Source organism: Cucurbita pepo, chromosome LG10 (assembly GCF_002806865.2).
Source record: "Cucurbita pepo subsp. pepo cultivar mu-cu-16 chromosome LG10, ASM280686v2, whole genome shotgun sequence".
In the NCBI taxonomy this organism is placed as follows: Eukaryota; Viridiplantae; Streptophyta; class Magnoliopsida; order Cucurbitales; family Cucurbitaceae; genus Cucurbita; species Cucurbita pepo.
Genome location: NC_036647.1, coordinates 1,317,097 through 1,337,281, shown reverse-complemented (window position 1 = coordinate 1,337,281; position 20,185 = coordinate 1,317,097). Strand labels below are relative to the sequence as shown.

The following is a 20,185-nucleotide window of genomic DNA, read 5'->3' as shown; positions in this document are numbered from 1 at the left end:
ATTCTCGCGGAGTTTATTGTCTCCATCAATTTAGCCACCCATTCCTCCCCGCCATTTCTTCATCCCCAAATCAGGACTTCCTTTGGAAATTCCATGGCCTCCCTTGACCCAGTTTCAGCAGGTCTTCCCGATTTCTCCACCTCCATTGGAGTTCCAACTTCCATAGCTTCTTCTTCAACCCGATTGCATTTACAGATACCTTTGGATTCATTCTATATTTTCTCAACTCGAAGACTATGGGTCTCTTTCTTAAACATGCGTAATCGCACTTTTTTTTGTTCTTCACCTTTATCGTCGTGATCGTACGACTATCAATTACTCGGAATCTCCTCTTCGCTCAGCGTTGCTGATTGCGATGGATACCTAAAGGGAGTATCCGTTACATTGCCATGGTTTTGAATCATCGCAATTTTAGCTATCTATGCGAACTTATATTGGGGAATTTTAAGCACTAGGAAATGCATGTAAAGAAGATAACCGGATGCTGTCTATCTCATATTTTGTTGTTTATAGTCATTGTTCTAAGTCGATTTCCGACTATTCGTTGTGAGGATGAAGATGATTACCGTCAGAAGGGTGACCCGGCCTTACTTTCTTCGGTCACACAGATAGTTAATGGTCGGCTCACGAATATGACACGCATTATAAGCAATGACATTGGTACAAATTGGGGGTTCTGTGTAAAAGATTTGTGCGTATTCATGTGATATAGTTTGCTACTTACTATTTGTTGTATTCATGTTCTTATCTTGATAGCTCCTTGCTTTCTACCAGGGATTCCGATTGGAATGGTGCATTCAATTATCAGGATAACATCGATTTCTTAACTAAGTGTATTAAGAAGACAAAAGGTATAGTATTATAAGTTAAGTTTTTTATTCTCTATAATCGTATAAGAAGGTTATAGGCTAAACACTATATTTTTAATCTTTGATCGTATCATCTAATGTCATTTTAGTCTTCGAGGTGAGAGGAACTGCACGGAGATGTGTTGGTTGAGGGGTGATCGACCTGGTTCTTTAAAATTAGGATAACGAAAGAAATTTGTATTCCATTCTGGTGTAGTCAATGTGTCTTTCTTGATCTGTAATTCCTTTTTCCACAGATATGGCATTCTTACTTATTTGAATGATCTTCATCGTAAAAAAAAAAAAAAAAAAAAAAGTTCAAGAATTACAAAATATGGGACTATAGGGGTCCATATAATACAACCCAAGAAAAAGAGAAGATTTTAACAGAGGTAAGCATACAACTAGATATCAATTGTTAGAGCCAAAATTGAAAATTGAACAAAAATGCAAGGACCAAATGCGACATAGGTTGAATCGTTTTGGGGGATAATGCTCTAGTGCTTTCACTGCTATCTATTTTACCTACAACTCAAAATTAAGTAGTGTAATTGTTATTACACTAGAATGTAGATGACATATCCTCCTTTTTAGATGTCAGTGGCTGTCTGTTTATGTATCTCCACGGCCTCATTATACATTCAAATGAAAAAGAGTTGAGCTAGTTGAATTGGTTGCATTCACTTTTATCATCTTTCTTTTCTATTTTCATCGCTCAGTTATTAACATTTTCTTACGTCTTACAACTTTTCCTCCATATTAATTTCTTAACAGGAGATCTTACAACACGACTGTGTACTGCAGCTGAGCTTAGATTCTTCTTCAGTAGTTTCAGAGCGAGGGGGCCAAATTCAGGGATCACGTACACTTACATAAAACCTAACAAGAACTGCAATTTAACATCGTGGGTTTCTGGATGTGAACCAGGTTGGAGTTGCAGTGTTGGAAAAGACAAAGTTGACCTTAAAAGTACAAAGTTTCCTTCTAGAACGGAGGATTGTCAATCTTGTTGTGAGGGTTTCTTTTGCCCTCAAGGTCTTACATGCATGATACGTAAGTATGTGATTAAATAATCTCTTGTTATTTTCTGCCCTCATTCTGAACTTGATGAAGTCGCACTTGCTTAAAAGAATACTTCTGTATTTGGGAATCAATTAAATACAAACCATAAGGTGTAGAATGCTTTCTACGAAAACAAAATTTTGTTAACAAGCATATAAAATACTTTGAGCTAAAACTGCGTTTACATTGTATTTCCCTAACCAGGAAGCTAACTTGATGTACTCTGGACTAAATATTTTTCGTAGTTTATTGTTTATAAGTTGTTACTTAATTTTCAAGACTTTGCCAGTATTTTTGATGATTCCTTATGGATTACGTAGCTAAAATGTGGTTTATGCTTTAAAAGGATTCAAACAGTAAATTTGTTTACATTGTGTTTCCCTAACCAGGACGATACCTTAGCGTACTTTGTACTCAATATTTCTGACAGTTTGTTGTTTATTAGTTATAATTTAATGTTCAAGCTCTTTCCCGACATTTATAATTTGATTTATTTAGCTGGTCTGAAAGTCTTGAATGAAATATTTGAACATTCACCTAACATGTTCACCTTCTTTTTTCCCAAAAAATCAAATGAAGCTTGCCCGTTAGGATCTTATTGTCCTTTTGCAAAACTGAATAAGACAACTGGAATATGTGATCCGTAAGTTCATACCCCTTGTCAAAGTCATTTTCCACTTAAATTACTAAATTTTATGTTGGGCCTATGTCTCTGAACTTTGTGATATGATCTGTAGGTATAGTTACCAGATACCTCCTGGACAACCTAATCATACATGTGGAGGAGCAGATTTATGGGCCGACGTTCGAAGCAGCAGTGAAATTTTTTGTTCACCTGGATCATACTGCCCTACTACAACAAGCACAGTTACTTGCAGTAGTGGGTATTAATCCTCATCTGTGTACTCGGACTGTTTGTCATGTATCTCATCTTGATTTCTTCAAGGGCCTACATGAACTGCTAATTATTTTATTTCACATTAGTATGTGATAATTACTTTCTTCCTAGTATCTAGTTTACATTAGTATGTGATATTTGCTGTCATTCTCACAGTGTCGGTGTTCTAATCCATGTTCTTACTTCTGTGTTAGGCATTACTGCAGGATGGGTTCTACTTCTGAACAACGTAAGTCGTGCAAGTTAATTCTCATGGCATGCCATTTGTTATCAACTTGAAAATTGAAATGGTATTAAATTCTATATAGTAAGCTAATTCTGTTGAAGTATGCGAGTCCTTTTAGTTCTATCTATTTGCATAACATTTATTTTGGGTTATTTGTAATGGAAGTTCAATAATATCTAGGATGAGATGACCTTCTTTAAATATGGTGTATGACACGGGAGAAATATAATTGTAAAAGTAAAGGGATGAAGTTGATGGGAAGTAGAATTTGAAATGGAAATTTCTGATGATGTTGATCTTTATTATTATTGAAAGAGAATAATACAAAGGATTTACGAAGTATTCCAGGGGCTTACTTCTCTTCCAAAGAAAAAGGGCTTCAAACCCTTTCCTATTTTGGTTCGGAGCATGCACCAATCTAAGCCTTAAGAGAGTAAAGGAAAGTAAAGAAATATAAGATCAAGTCGAAAAAAAGCCTATACAGAAAGTGGATTTCAACAATTTGAACAAGGATATAGATTAAATGAATTGGTGACCATTGAGATCGACCACTTCTCCCTTATTTCTAAGTATGACTGCGCAAGGAACATTGTCCATCATGATGAATAAAATGGGGTAGAAGGGAATGCCTATCTAACATCTCCAGAATGTCCATCTAACATCTCCAAAGGCTATTATGAAATTAGAGTATTTAGGCAATTGCTCATTCGTATAAATTCCTTCTTCTACTTTTACTTATGCTTGCTTACATGATGTTAGAGGTTTTGTTGCAAGATGTCTTGGTTATCAAGTGCACTTCTGTTTGTTAGACGAACACGACTCTCCACAATGGTATGATATTGTCCACTTTGAGCATAAGCTCTCATGGCTTTGCTTTGGGCTTCCCCAAAAGGCCTCAAGCCAATGAAGTTAGTATTCCTCACTTATAAACCCATGACCATTCCCTAAATTAGCCGATGTGGGACTTCCATCATCCAACACCTCCCCTCGAACAAAGTGCGCCTCCCCTTAATCGAGACTCGACTCCTTTGGAGTCTTAGTCATTTTTGACTGCCTTCGAAGAGGGGCTTGGCTCCTTTTCTTTTGGAGTTCTTTGTTCGATATTTGAGGATTTACCAATCTATTGGCACGACTAAGTTTAGGGCATGGCTCTGATACCATGTTAGACGAACACGACTCTCCACAATGGTATGATATTGTCCACTTTGAGCATAAGCTCTCATGGCTTTGCTTTGGGCTTCCCCAAAAGGCCTCAAGCCAATGAAGTTAGTATTCCTCACTTATAAACCCATGACCATTCCCTAAATTAGCCGATGTGGGACTTCCATCATCCAACACTGTTAACAGTGGACAAGACATCATAAAGTTGATGAAAGGGATTTTAGAGTGGTTGGCAGTCAACATACTGGGTCATAGTTGGTGTTTGACTTTATATTTCGATAAAAGTGAGGGTTCTGCATGTGTTTATGGATTTTAGTACTGTTGTACATCATTGACATTTAGTTGGTGACATATCATTTGGAGAAGGTGTTTTAACTAGGGCTGGATCACAATTTGATAAGCTGTCTGGTAAGAAGGAAAGCTCAGTTAGGATTTGATGGTTTTCATCTTTCATCACGTATTCACCCTTCAGAATTTTGTTTTGGAACGGTTGATTTTGGTAATACAGAACAATGGATGCCATATGGTTTGAGGTAATGCACTTAGCTTAGATATTAAGTGGACAGAGGGTATCGAGGCAAATAGAATTAACAAAATTGAGAGAGATGTAGAAGATAGAAAATTTCAGCAAAAGGGGAGAAAGAGGGAAAAAGTGATCCAAAAATGGATTTGACCTTCGGTTTCAGGGTATGTCTGACCAAAGATTTTACTCGACTAGAATTGTAAAAAATGTGGCATAAAAGTTTCTACTCACTAAAACTTGAGACGTGGTTAGGCTAGCAAGTTGAACCGAATCACAGATGTGCACCCGCACTTTGTCTACCCACTTTACTTAATGTGTTTCAATCAATGTGCTCAGTGATGATGTTGCCTTATTTTCCAGCAATGACTGGTGAAGGTCATGGGAGAAAGGAAATTTTTCTAAGAATGAATGTTGAAAGGTGAGACCCCCTAACATATGGAAAAAAAATCAGGCACAAAATTGGGAGATATAAGAATATAGGTGGGAAACATAATGATCATGGTAATATATTATTTACGTTCAACAATTGCAAAGAGCCAACTAAGACTATGTGAGGATACATGATTAGAATGAAGAATTATATTCAAGAAATTCTGGAAGTACTATCCAAGGATAAAATACTATAGAAACTAGTCCGGATAATAATATTTTCCTTTCCTGCTCCATATTTAAATTTCATTGTCAAGGATTTATTGTGCTTTTCTCGAGTAACTTGTTTATGGAAAATAAAATGATCCATGATTAGCAAACTTTCTTTTTAGAAACCCATTTCCCACGAAGTAAGAATTCAAAAGTTCTCATTAGGAGGCTTTTGGATTTTCAAAATCTTTTTAATCCATTTACAAGTTCTAGGTACCGCCTCGAGAATTTGACATAACAATGTTATACATGAATAAATATAGGTTGGCCCGACTTGTAACCTTTGCATAAATTTGAAGAAAATATTGAATGACTATCTGACTTTTTTCCAAACTCATTCCTTATTTTTCCGTAGTTTTTATTTGAGAAATCTTAAATCACCTTGTAATCGTATAAGGAGTTCAACATTCACCCGATTACAATAAATTATTTTTAGTAATGGTTTTGCAGCATGCTTCCAGTTGGCAACCTGCAATCCACATACTGCNCGACATTTATAATTTGATTTATTTAGCTGGTCTGAAAGTCTTGAATGAAATATTTGAACATTCACCTAACATGTTCACCTTCTTTTTTCCCAAAAAATCAAATGAAGCTTGCCCGTTAGGATCTTATTGTCCTTTTGCAAAACTGAATAAGACAACTGGAATATGTGATCCGTAAGTTCATACCCCTTGTCAAAGTCATTTTCCACTTAAATTACTAAATTTTATGTTGGGCCTATGTCTCTGAACTTTGTGATATGATCTGTAGGTATAGTTACCAGATACCTCCTGGACAACCTAATCATACATGTGGAGGAGCAGATTTATGGGCCGACGTTCGAAGCAGCAGTGAAATTTTTTGTTCACCTGGATCATACTGCCCTACTACAACAAGCACAGTTACTTGCAGTAGTGGGTATTAATCCTCATCTGTGTACTCGGACTGTTTGTCATGTATCTCATCTTGATTTCTTCAAGGGCCTACATGAACTGCTAATTATTTTATTTCACATTAGTATGTGATAATTACTTTCTTCCTAGTATCTAGTTTACATTAGTATGTGATATTTGCTGTCATTCTCACAGTGTCGGTGTTCTAATCCATGTTCTTACTTCTGTGTTAGGCATTACTGCAGGATGGGTTCTACTTCTGAACAACGTAAGTCGTGCAAGTTAATTCTCATGGCATGCCATTTGTTATCAACTTGAAAATTGAAATGGTATTAAATTCTATATAGTAAGCTAATTCTGTTGAAGTATGCGAGTCCTTTTAGTTCTATCTATTTGCATAACATTTATTTTGGGTTATTTGTAATGGAAGTTCAATAATATCTAGGATGAGATGACCTTCTTTAAATATGGTGTATGACACGGGAGAAATATAATTGTAAAAGTAAAGGGATGAAGTTGATGGGAAGTAGAATTTGAAATGGAAATTTCTGATGATGTTGATCTTTATTATTATTGAAAGAGAATAATACAAAGGATTTACGAAGTATTCCAGGGGCTTACTTCTCTTCCAAAGAAAAAGGGCTTCAAACCCTTTCCTATTTTGGTTCGGAGCATGCACCAATCTAAGCCTTAAGAGAGTAAAGGAAAGTAAAGAAATATAAGATCAAGTCGAAAAAAAGCCTATACAGAAAGTGGATTTCAACAATTTGAACAAGGATATAGATTAAATGAATTGGTGACCATTGAGATCGACCACTTCTCCCTTATTTCTAAGTATGACTGCGCAAGGAACATTGTCCATCATGATGAATAAAATGGGGTAGAAGGGAATGCCTATCTAACATCTCCAGAATGTCCATCTAACATCTCCAAAGGCTATTATGAAATTAGAGTATTTAGGCAATTGCTCATTCGTATAAATTCCTTCTTCTACTTTTACTTATGCTTGCTTACATGATGTTAGAGGTTTTGTTGCAAGATGTCTTGGTTATCAAGTGCACTTCTGTTTGTTAGACGAACACGACTCTCCACAATGGTATGATATTGTCCACTTTGAGCATAAGCTCTCATGGCTTTGCTTTGGGCTTCCCCAAAAGGCCTCAAGCCAATGAAGTTAGTATTCCTCACTTATAAACCCATGACCATTCCCTAAATTAGCCGATGTGGGACTTCCATCATCCAACACCTCCCCTCGAACAAAGTGCGCCTCCCCTTAATCGAGACTCGACTCCTTTGGAGTCTTAGTCATTTTTGACTGCCTTCGAAGAGGGGCTTGGCTCCTTTTCTTTTGGAGTTCTTTGTTCGATATTTGAGGATTTACCAATCTATTGGCACGACTAAGTTTAGGGCATGGCTCTGATACCATGTTAGACGAACACGACTCTCCACAATGGTATGATATTGTCCACTTTGAGCATAAGCTCTCATGGCTTTGCTTTGGGCTTCCCCAAAAGGCCTCAAGCCAATGAAGTTAGTATTCCTCACTTATAAACCCATGACCATTCCCTAAATTAGCCGATGTGGGACTTCCATCATCCAACACTGTTAACAGTGGACAAGACATCATAAAGTTGATGAAAGGGATTTTAGAGTGGTTGGCAGTCAACATACTGGGTCATAGTTGGTGTTTGACTTTATATTTCGATAAAAGTGAGGGTTCTGCATGTGTTTATGGATTTTAGTACTGTTGTACATCATTGACATTTAGTTGGTGACATATCATTTGGAGAAGGTGTTTTAACTAGGGCTGGATCACAATTTGATAAGCTGTCTGGTAAGAAGGAAAGCTCAGTTAGGATTTGATGGTTTTCATCTTTCATCACGTATTCACCCTTCAGAATTTTGTTTTGGAACGGTTGATTTTGGTAATACAGAACAATGGATGCCATATGGTTTGAGGTAATGCACTTAGCTTAGATATTAAGTGGACAGAGGGTATCGAGGCAAATAGAATTAACAAAATTGAGAGAGATGTAGAAGATAGAAAATTTCAGCAAAAGGGGAGAAAGAGGGAAAAAGTGATCCAAAAATGGATTTGACCTTCGGTTTCAGGGTATGTCTGACCAAAGATTTTACTCGACTAGAATTGTAAAAAATGTGGCATAAAAGTTTCTACTCACTAAAACTTGAGACGTGGTTAGGCTAGCAAGTTGAACCGAATCACAGATGTGCACCCGCACTTTGTCTACCCACTTTACTTAATGTGTTTCAATCAATGTGCTCAGTGATGATGTTGCCTTATTTTCCAGCAATGACTGGTGAAGGTCATGGGAGAAAGGAAATTTTTCTAAGAATGAATGTTGAAAGGTGAGACCCCCTAACATATGGAAAAAAAATCAGGCACAAAATTGGGAGATATAAGAATATAGGTGGGAAACATAATGATCATGGTAATATATTATTTACGTTCAACAATTGCAAAGAGCCAACTAAGACTATGTGAGGATACATGATTAGAATGAAGAATTATATTCAAGAAATTCTGGAAGTACTATCCAAGGATAAAATACTATAGAAACTAGTCCGGATAATAATATTTTCCTTTCCTGCTCCATATTTAAATTTCATTGTCAAGGATTTATTGTGCTTTTCTCGAGTAACTTGTTTATGGAAAATAAAATGATCCATGATTAGCAAACTTTCTTTTTAGAAACCCATTTCCCACGAAGTAAGAATTCAAAAGTTCTCATTAGGAGGCTTTTGGATTTTCAAAATCTTTTTAATCCATTTACAAGTTCTAGGTACCGCCTCGAGAATTTGACATAACAATGTTATACATGAATAAATATAGGTTGGCCCGACTTGTAACCTTTGCATAAATTTGAAGAAAATATTGAATGACTATCTGACTTTTTTCCAAACTCATTCCTTATTTTTCCGTAGTTTTTATTTGAGAAATCTTAAATCACCTTGTAATCGTATAAGGAGTTCAACATTCACCCGATTACAATAAATTATTTTTAGTAATGGTTTTGCAGCATGCTTCCAGTTGGCAACCTGCAATCCACATACTGCAAACCAAAATATACATGCCTATGGGGTCATGCTCATTGTAAGTAACTCTATTCTTTTCCCTCCTGCATATGCTTTGGAATGATAGCTGACATCAAATCTTGATTGGATACAGGCTATTTTGGCTGGATAGGTAGATGTCGTTCTCATTTATGATTCTGGATGTCATACTAATTTTCTTCTAAGATTAGAACTATGCAAGTTCGTCAAATTGCACTCTAATAACCTTTCTTTCAGTCGTGTTCAATGACTTTTCATTCATGATCATTCTATTTGCAGAATTTTTGGTGTAGTCATAGATTGGACGCTTCTTGGCATAAAATGAATAACTAACGTATACATTTGTGAAACCATTTTATGCATTGTCAAAAGCCTCTTATTCTGAATGTTCTTCTGCTTATTTAATAGAAATTACTTTTAGTATGGTAGGTTATTGAATCGCTTCTTTGTTGTCAACAATGTATATTGATATTGTTCACATCTTTGTAGGTTGCATTAAGTACTATACTGCTGATCATTTATAATTGTTCTGACCAAGTTCTTACTACACGGGAAAGGAGGTTGGCAAAACGAAGGGAAGCTGCTGCAAGACATGTTCGAGAAACAGCACAAGCCCGTGAAAGGTGGAAATCTGCAAAAGATGTTGCCAAAAAGCATTCAACAGGATTGCAAGAACAATTATCACAGACATTTTCTCGTAAAAAATCATTGAAGCAGACAGATCAGTCGAAAGGTTTGGGTCAATTACCACCTGTACATCCAGGCAGTTCAGGTGCATCAGAGCAACAGTCTGCTACATCAAAAGGAAAGAGAAAAGATAATAACCTTACAAAAATGTTGCAGTCCATTGATAATAATCCAAATAGCAACGAAGGCTTTAACTTGCAGATTGGAGATAAGAATATCAAAAAGCATGCACCAAAAAGCAAACAAAATATAATTACTCACAGTCAAATTTTTAAGTATGCTTATGGTCAGCTAGAGAAGGAGAAAGCAATGCAACAGCAAGCCAAAAACTTGACTTTCTCAGGAGTGATTTCGATGGCCACTGATACTGAAATTAAGACTAGGCCTGTGATTGAAATAGCTTTCAAAGATCTGACTCTGACATTGAAGGAGAAAAACAAGCATATAATGAGGTGTGTCACAGGGAAGCTTATGCCAGGTCGGGTTACAGCAGTCATGGGTCCATCAGGGGCAGGGAAAACAACATTTCTAACGGCTTTGGCAGGGAAGTCAACTGGGTGCATTATGACTGGTTTAGTTCTTATAAATGGAAAACCCGAGTCCATCTATGCATATAAGAAAATTATAGGTTATGTACCTCAAGATGATATAGTGCATGGAAATTTGACGGTTGAGGAGAACCTCCGATTTAGTGCTAGGTGCAGGTATGCCAATTTTCTTTATTCAGAACTTTACCACTCTTTACCTAAATATCAAATCACATTCTTATACTGCGACATAACGTGAATGGTGACTAGACTTGCTTGGATGCTAATTATCCTCAACTTACGTTTTTTAAATTTTTTGGATTTTATACATGTAAATTTTATCACCATTTTGAAACCAACACTAATTTCCACTTTGCTCTTGGTTGCATGCTGCGTGTAATTTGACTGTAAAATTCTTGTTTCAGAAAAAAGATACTGTAAAATTCTAACTGGCGATGGTCAAGTCAGAGGATATTGCGATAATTGTCAATCCTAACCTTTTACCTCTACAAAAATTTAGAATTTACACCAGTGGGTTGGGTCTGTTAAAGCAAAAAATGGGAATATTTTGGTTAAATATTGTTTGTTCCATATTGATGGATTGTTTTGACTTCGTAGATTGTCAGCTGACATGCCAAAACCTGATAAAGTTCTTGTGGTAGAAAGAGTTATTGAGTCCTTGGGATTACAAGCAGTGAGAGATTCGCTTGTTGGAACTGTGGAGAAAAGAGGAATCTCTGGAGGTCAAAGGAAACGAGTTAACGTTGGGCTTGAAATGGTCATGGAACCTTCCTTATTGATCCTGGATGAGCCTACCACTGGTCTAGACAGTGCATCTTCCCAGTTACTTCTTCGTTCACTTCGGCGGGAAGCCCTTGAAGGTGTGAACATCTGCATGGTACTTCACCAGCCTAGGTATGTATAGCATCCTTTCACCAACCTTATGTGGAACTTTAGACTGCCATTCCTCACGATACTTGTTCAATACTCCTTAAAATATATATGAACATAATTATTTTTTGGACCTTCAATTATTTATACCTGACTTTAGCACACACACATTTATATACACACTCACGCACACACACATTGGCATCAAAACCTTGAAATCATTGGTAATTCATAGACAATTCCCCTCTCTCCGAATGGGCTCTTCTAATTTTTTAATTTATTTTTGTTTCCTGTAAGGAAACCTTCCTCTCCTTCTCCATCTCTAACACGTCTTAATTCGATATTACTTTTACTTTGCCTTATTTGGTTCTGCAGTCATAAATAAACTCATTTTAATTTTTTTGGAGTCAGCTATTCGTTGTTTAAGATGTTTGATGATTTGGTCCTTCTCGCCAAGGGTGGGCTTACTGCGTATCATGGACCTGTAAAGAAAGTTGAAGAGTACTTCGCTGGTATAGGGATCACAGTGCCAGAACGTGTTAATCCGCCGGACCATTTCATTGACATTCTTGAGGGTCTGGAAAAGCCAAAAGGAGTTACTCACGAACAACTTCCTGTCCGGTGGATGCTTCATAATGGGTATCCAGTACCTCCAGACATGCTGAAATTATGTGATTTTGATACATCTGCAAGCGACTCAACACATGGACAAAATACTAAAGATGATGCTGGAGAACCATCTATTGGTGGCAATGTAAGGCAGGACGTGAAGTCTAATGTTGAAATGCAGCATGATCACTTCTTAAGTCATAAGGATCTATCTAATCGAAGAACACCTGGTTTAGCCAGGCAGTTTAGGTATTTCATTGGAAGGTAAAAATTATAAATATGTCTTAATTACTTCAACTATGCTGGTTGACAAGGATATGCCATTCTTTCAAAATAGCATTCAACACATTGAATATTGAAAAATTTAGCCCACTTTTTATGCCTCTCTAGTTTTTTTTATCCCATCCCTCTTTTTAAATTTTTTCTCGCCCACAAAACTCTTTTGTCCCTACATGGCCGTAAATNTGCTGATCATTTATAATTGTTCTGACCAAGTTCTTACTACACGGGAAAGGAGGTTGGCAAAACGAAGGGAAGCTGCTGCAAGACATGTTCGAGAAACAGCACAAGCCCGTGAAAGGTGGAAATCTGCAAAAGATGTTGCCAAAAAGCATTCAACAGGATTGCAAGAACAATTATCACAGACATTTTCTCGTAAAAAATCATTGAAGCAGACAGATCAGTCGAAAGGTTTGGGTCAATTACCACCTGTACATCCAGGCAGTTCAGGTGCATCAGAGCAACAGTCTGCTACATCAAAAGGAAAGAGAAAAGATAATAACCTTACAAAAATGTTGCAGTCCATTGATAATAATCCAAATAGCAACGAAGGCTTTAACTTGCAGATTGGAGATAAGAATATCAAAAAGCATGCACCAAAAAGCAAACAAAATATAATTACTCACAGTCAAATTTTTAAGTATGCTTATGGTCAGCTAGAGAAGGAGAAAGCAATGCAACAGCAAGCCAAAAACTTGACTTTCTCAGGAGTGATTTCGATGGCCACTGATACTGAAATTAAGACTAGGCCTGTGATTGAAATAGCTTTCAAAGATCTGACTCTGACATTGAAGGAGAAAAACAAGCATATAATGAGGTGTGTCACAGGGAAGCTTATGCCAGGTCGGGTTACAGCAGTCATGGGTCCATCAGGGGCAGGGAAAACAACATTTCTAACGGCTTTGGCAGGGAAGTCAACTGGGTGCATTATGACTGGTTTAGTTCTTATAAATGGAAAACCCGAGTCCATCTATGCATATAAGAAAATTATAGGTTATGTACCTCAAGATGATATAGTGCATGGAAATTTGACGGTTGAGGAGAACCTCCGATTTAGTGCTAGGTGCAGGTATGCCAATTTTCTTTATTCAGAACTTTACCACTCTTTACCTAAATATCAAATCACATTCTTATACTGCGACATAACGTGAATGGTGACTAGACTTGCTTGGATGCTAATTATCCTCAACTTACGTTTTTTAAATTTTTTGGATTTTATACATGTAAATTTTATCACCATTTTGAAACCAACACTAATTTCCACTTTGCTCTTGGTTGCATGCTGCGTGTAATTTGACTGTAAAATTCTTGTTTCAGAAAAAAGATACTGTAAAATTCTAACTGGCGATGGTCAAGTCAGAGGATATTGCGATAATTGTCAATCCTAACCTTTTACCTCTACAAAAATTTAGAATTTACACCAGTGGGTTGGGTCTGTTAAAGCAAAAAATGGGAATATTTTGGTTAAATATTGTTTGTTCCATATTGATGGATTGTTTTGACTTCGTAGATTGTCAGCTGACATGCCAAAGCCTGATAAAGTTCTTGTGGTAGAAAGAGTTATTGAGTCCTTGGGATTACAAGCAGTGAGAGATTCGCTTGTTGGAACTGTGGAGAAAAGAGGAATCTCTGGAGGTCAAAGGAAACGAGTTAACGTTGGGCTTGAAATGGTCATGGAACCTTCCTTATTGATCCTGGATGAGCCTACCACTGGTCTAGACAGTGCATCTTCCCAGTTACTTCTTCGTTCACTTCGGCGGGAAGCCCTTGAAGGTGTGAACATCTGCATGGTACTTCACCAGCCTAGGTATGTATAGCATCCTTTCACCAACCTTATGTGGAACTTTAGACTGCCATTCCTCACGATACTTGTTCAATACTCCTTAAAATATATATGAACATAATTATTTTTTGGACCTTCAATTATTTATACCTGACTTTAGCACACACACATTTATATACACACTCACGCACACACACATTGGCATCAAAACCTTGAAATCATTGGTAATTCATAGACAATTCCCCTCTCTCCGAATGGGCTCTTCTAATTTTTTAATTTATTTTTGTTTCCTGTAAGGAAACCTTCCTCTCCTTCTCCATCTCTAACACGTCTTAATTCGATATTACTTTTACTTTGCCTTATTTGGTTCTGCAGTCATAAATAAACTCATTTTAATTTTTTTGGAGTCAGCTATTCGTTGTTTAAGATGTTTGATGATTTGGTCCTTCTCGCCAAGGGTGGGCTTACTGCGTATCATGGACCTGTAAAGAAAGTTGAAGAGTACTTCGCTGGTATAGGGATCACAGTGCCAGAACGTGTTAATCCGCCGGACCATTTCATTGACATTCTTGAGGGTCTGGAAAAGCCAAAAGGAGTTACTCACGAACAACTTCCTGTCCGGTGGATGCTTCATAATGGGTATCCAGTACCTCCAGACATGCTGAAATTATGTGATTTTGATACATCTGCAAGCGACTCAACACATGGACAAAATACTAAAGATGATGCTGGAGAACCATCTATTGGTGGCAATGTAAGGCAGGACGTGAAGTCTAATGTTGAAATGCAGCATGATCACTTCTTAAGTCATAAGGATCTATCTAATCGAAGAACACCTGGTTTAGCCAGGCAGTTTAGGTATTTCATTGGAAGGTAAAAATTATAAATATGTCTTAATTACTTCAACTATGCTGGTTGACAAGGATATGCCATTCTTTCAAAATAGCATTCAACACATTGAATATTGAAAAATTTAGCCCACTTTTTATGCCTCTCTAGTTTTTTTTATCCCATCCCTCTTTTTAAATTTTTTCTCGCCCACAAAACTCTTTTGTCCCTACATGGCCGTAAATTTTTCTCTCTTAAACTTTTATCTTTTTTCCTCTTAANTCTAGTTTTTTTTATCCCATCCCTCTTTTTAAATTTTTTCTCGCCCACAAAACTCTTTTGTCCCTACATGGCCGTAAATTTTTCTCTCTTAAACTTTTATCTTTTTTCCTCTTAAATATTTTTCTCTCATTTGTTTGTCTGACCCTTTACTCTTTTTTTTTTCTTAAATGCAATGTCAGTTTTAGTAATTTGATTATTCTAAAACCACTTATAAAAATGCATTAATCATTAAAAACAACTGATTGAATCGAAATCACTTTTATAAGCATGAAACCAACCATTAAATGATTTATAATTAAAAAAATTTACGAAAGTAATTATAGTTAAATTACTTAGGGTAAAACACTTAAAATCATTAGCAAACATGCACTAAATTAATTTAGTGAAACATTGACAACTGTCGAAGTGTACAGGCAAATTTCAATTTTGTGCTTGTAACTTTGCCGTTGGTCTGGCTTATTGAATAGTTTGCAACTGTAGGCATCTTTATGATTGTGTGTGTGTGTTTGTGTTTTTTTTTTCTTTTCTCTTAAATAATAATAATCGTTTGTACATGGTTTTTCTCGTTTTGTCAGGGTGACCAAGCAGCGACTACGAGAAGCTAAAATTCATTTGACTGATTACTTGATGTTGTTACTTGCTGGAGCCTGTTTAGGAACTCTTGCTAAAGTGAATGATGAAACATTTGATTCCCTTGGCTATACTTTCACCGTCATTGCTATCTGTGAGTTGCCATGCGTGAAGTAAATAGCTTGTATAATGCCTTTAATTTACTGTTTATTTTGATTACTGCACCAATGAAAGTGGTGATGTCTTGCATCAAACATACACCTGTAGGTTTTTTTAAAACATATATTCAATAATAGTTGGGATAACTTGATTATACGCCATGACAATAGTAACTTCTCCACGAACACAATTCAGACACTGCGTAGTCTATATGCTTGATTACTGACAGTTTGAAGTTCATCCCACTATATGTCTTATGTCATATGCTATTTGCTTATTTGCAGCCCTCCTATGCAAGATTTCAGCATTGAGATCGTTTTCCCTTGACAAATTACAGTACTGGAGAGAGAGTGCATCAGGGATTAGCAGTCTGGCGCATTTTCTCGCTAAAGACACACTTGACCTTTTCAATACAATCATCAAGCCGCTGTTTTATCTGTCTATGTTTTATTTCTTCAATAATCCAAGATCATCTTTTTCAGATAACTATATCGTTTTAGTTTGTCTAGTGTACTGTGTGACTGGAATGGCCTACGCATTTGCCATCTACCTTCAACCGGCTCCTGCCCAATTGGTACATACCCATAATTTACAATGCTAACTTATGACATGAAAATTAAGATTGCAGCATTTTTACCTATTTCGAGCAATAGGCATCCCTGTCTTGGGTGTCATATATAGTGTTCATTATTTGGTCTGAGGACATAAAGTTGATTCTCCTTACTCAACTTCCTCTTGCAGTGGTCCGTGCTTCTTCCTGTAGTTTTGACCCTCATTGCGAACCAAGAGAAAGACAGTCCAGTAGTCAAATATTTAGGAAACTTATGCTACCCTAAGTGGGCACTCGAAGGCTTTGTCATCGCAAATGCAGAAAGGTAATTTGTATCCTCTTCCTCCCGTTTTTTCCAGAATATAGGAATCTATAGCATGTTCCTTAGAATGCAATCTTTTTAGCATACTTCAGCTTGCATATGACAAACAAAAATACTAGTAATAAATATTCGAGATGTATGCACGGTCAATATTGTTATTGTGACTAGAACAATATTCAATATCCATGTTGAAAACAAATGCTAGAATTTAAATATTTGTTCTTGAAAACTGGTAATATAAATCACCAGTTGGTTGAGAAATCTTGGGACTTCAAAGAATTTTAATTGGTCTGTAAGTTTACTTCTAAAATGGATTTGAGGGCCGGGAATTTCAAGCCTCTGCCTGATGATTTTTGCAAGATCAATTAAAGAAATGATCGTTTCAATCTTAGCTATAGGCAAAAACAGCTTTATATATTTAATATTTGGTTCAGAAATCAGAGAAGAATCACTTTTTTATTTTATCTTTTGTACCTAATTGGAATCAATAGTTATTTATGGAACCATGACCTTGATCTTGGTTCCAGATTTCTTGCTAAAATAAAACCGTTCTAATTGGAATAATTATGCTGTATTATCAATTGAAAAACAAGTGTTGTGACTGTCTAATGTCCTGTCAGGTATTCTGGTGTGTGGCTGATAACTCGCTGTACTTCACTGATGGAAAATGGGTACGATCTTCATGACTGGCATCGTTCTTTAGTGATGCTCATCTTGTTTGGCGTAGTCAGCCGTGTCGCTGCTTTCTTTCTTATGATCACCTTCCAAAAGAAATGAACTTAGTTAGTTCTTTCATTTTGCTAAGTTTCCATGGTAATTCATGGATCTCTTAGCCTATAGTAACTCTTGAAGGCCAAAATTTTAGTAGATTTGTACAGATTAGATTCAAATCTTCAACATAGATATACAGGGCATTACTTGTTGTAGCTTAATGCCCATTTCTTGATACAGCAGCCAACTGACATGAAATGTCCAAATTACTACCATGTATTGTATTGCTTTTGGTAACAAATAACAATTTTATGACCAAGTTTGGATTTCTGTTTTGGAGGTTGGGTTCTTGAGTCTTACCTCAAGTTCACTCTTTCAACGTACCAATTATGTAAGAGTCTAAGCTCAGATTCATCACTAGTACATGTTATCTTATTTGGACTCATTTTCAAGGTTTTAGAACACTCTATTGAAGGGAAAACGAAAAGATACGGTGGAGGGAAGACGAAAAGATACATCTCCAAGAATTGAAGGGATGATTAATTTATCTTGGTTAAAAGATTTTGTTTCTAATTTTAATTTTTTTTTATTAGAATGTGGGAATGAAAAAGTTACAATTTACTTCTTTAAATTTAAATTTCAGTATAAAAATTCTCCAAATAGCCAAAGAAATTTTATTCAAAAATATATTTCAAAATTCTCTTATGAATTGAGGGAAAAAAATAAATCGAGATGTCTTATTATAATTTTCATAAATGTCTCACATTTTAAGATTTTTACTTTTATCTTTATTATTATTATTATTATTATTTATTTTTTTTTATTATTATTATTTTTTTTTTTTNTCTCTTATGAATTGAGGGAAAAAAATAAATCGAGATGTCTTATTATAATTTTCATAAATGTCTCACATTTTAAGATTTTTACTTTTATCTTTATTATTATTATTATTATTATTTATTTTTTTTTATTATTATTATTTTTTTTTTTTTGCGTGCATTTATCTAAAATTTTGATATGTAAAAAAAAAAAAGAAAATCGGAACGCCCAACGGAATGGAGACGACGCGGTAACCTTATCAGGTTAAATTACACCCCAACCATCCCAACGCCGTCAAAACGGAACGTTATGTTACCAAGTCAAAGTGTCAAACCGTAAAACTGCTAACGAAATCCACGTGTATTCGTACCGGATTTCAAACGAGTATAAATTGAGTAAGAGAAACGGGATCGGAAAACGTTTGGAATCCGGCAAGCAAAAACGCCGTATAAATTAATTTCTCCTCTTAACCTCTCTGCCATCGCTCTTTTGGCGGTTTAAAAGGATTGCATTTGTATTTTTTTTCTTTTCGGTTTGGAACCTCTGAACGCAACGCTCGCGTCTCTCCCCAATACTCTAATCGAGCTGAACTCGGATCTTCAGCTTCCTTGCTGGTACTTCTCCTCTCCTCTGCGAATTTCGAATTTGTTGGTTTCTCTATTACTTTCTGCTTTAGATTCTGCCAGCTTACTGATCGATAGCTTTGATTCAGTGGACTCAATGGCGACTTGTAGTCAGTTTAAATTTACTGTTTGTTGGGCTTCCGGGTGATGGAGGAAAGTGAAGATCATAAGTTCTTCCTTTCTGTATTGTTTCCATTTTCTATTGCGTCAGATTGACTGTGCTGATTGGCTCCGTGCATTCCACCTGCTATTTGTTCCTTTCTTACTTCCACACTCCGAAATCTCATTTTCACCACCTCCGAACTCGAAATTTGATGCTTTATTCTGTCTGAACTGTATCTTTTCCCTTTCTGTATCCAATCACTATCCGAGACTCTTTCTTTTGTGAATCTTCTGTGAAATTTGGTCAATCTTTAGTTTTGTCGTCATTTTCTTTTGCATTGCATGACTGTTGAAGGTTATGCGACTAACGCAGAAATTAGGATATGAATACTTTATATTTAGGAAATATGTACAATATAGACTTAAAAAAGGTAGATTATTTATTTATTTATTTAATTATGTTGCTTTATTTTCGTTGTTAATGACCTCGGTGGATTTAGTATAACAAGTTGATACGTTTTAAATTCTTCAAAATGTCAGTCTTTTAAACACAATTTCTAAATAGGTGAAATTGCATGTTGTGAGTCAACATGTTTTGTATGGTAATTGTGAAAGCATAGTCATTTAAGTAGCGGAGTGGTTCATTTGTTACCTAGAAGAATAGGAAGATTATATCTTTAGTTATGTGGCGTGAGCGTGACTGGTTGCAGTGTAAATTATAGTTTATTTTATTCATTATCAATGCTAGATAATGATCGCCAATTAGAACATAGTTGAGTGGATAAAGTATCTATTACCATTTCAAAGGTCGATGATTTGATTCCCCTCTATAATGGTTGAACTAGAAAGAATAGTAGCTACTGACTATGTTGCGAATGTCTCCATCCCATACCTGAAAGTTTGACCCAGAAGATGAGAAACTTCTTCAAATGGAACTTGTGAGTTACACCATTTTGAAAGGAACAAACTTGAAGTGCGCCTTTTCAACTTAATATCTCTGATGGTATTACATCAAGGATGTAGAAGACTTCAATGAAGTGTTTTATCCCAGTAGTTGATTCTCGTTCACAAGAATAATTATGTTGATATGCCTTTTTTTTTTTTTTTTTTTTTTTTTTTTTTTTTTTTTTTTTTTTTTT

General features: G+C 36.0%; 2 protein-coding genes across 5 annotated transcripts in view; both read left to right on the top strand.

Annotated features, from left to right (window-relative positions):
* The first annotated feature begins 26 nt into the window (after positions 1-26).
* Positions 27-17,838, top strand: LOC111803939 (putative white-brown complex homolog protein 30). Of its 2 annotated transcripts, XM_023688562.1 has the most exons (15): positions 27-691; positions 775-851; positions 1,623-1,901; positions 2,490-2,553; positions 2,648-2,794; positions 3,003-3,037; positions 9,271-9,344; positions 9,794-9,861; positions 12,533-13,366; positions 13,808-14,104; positions 14,492-14,953; positions 15,766-15,914; positions 16,204-16,493; positions 16,661-16,794; positions 17,412-17,838. In XM_023688562.1, the coding sequence occupies exons 1-15, from the start codon at positions 459-461 to the stop codon at positions 17,566-17,568; spliced, it is 3,300 nt and encodes a 1,099-aa protein (XP_023544330.1). In that variant the 5' UTR covers positions 27-458; the 3' UTR covers positions 17,569-17,838. The 2 variants fall into 2 exon arrangements, with proteins under 2 accessions (XP_023544330.1, XP_023544329.1); XM_023688561.1 differs by lacking the exons at positions 12,533-13,366; positions 13,808-14,104; positions 14,492-14,953 and adding exons at positions 11,137-11,433; positions 11,821-12,282 and having other exon boundaries at positions 9,794-10,695.
* A 944-nt stretch (positions 17,839-18,782) lies between these two features.
* LOC111803529 overlaps positions 18,783-20,185 on the top strand; it is a 7,201-nt gene continuing 5,798 nt past the window's right edge. For 2 of the 3 annotated variants that reach the window (XM_023687977.1, XM_023687979.1), the window contains exon 1: positions 18,787-18,935. The gene's annotated coding sequence lies outside the window, so the exon portion shown is untranslated. Of the gene's footprint in view, positions 18,936-20,185 lie in introns of all 3 variants that reach the window. The other variant, XR_002816385.1, reaches the window with a different exon arrangement.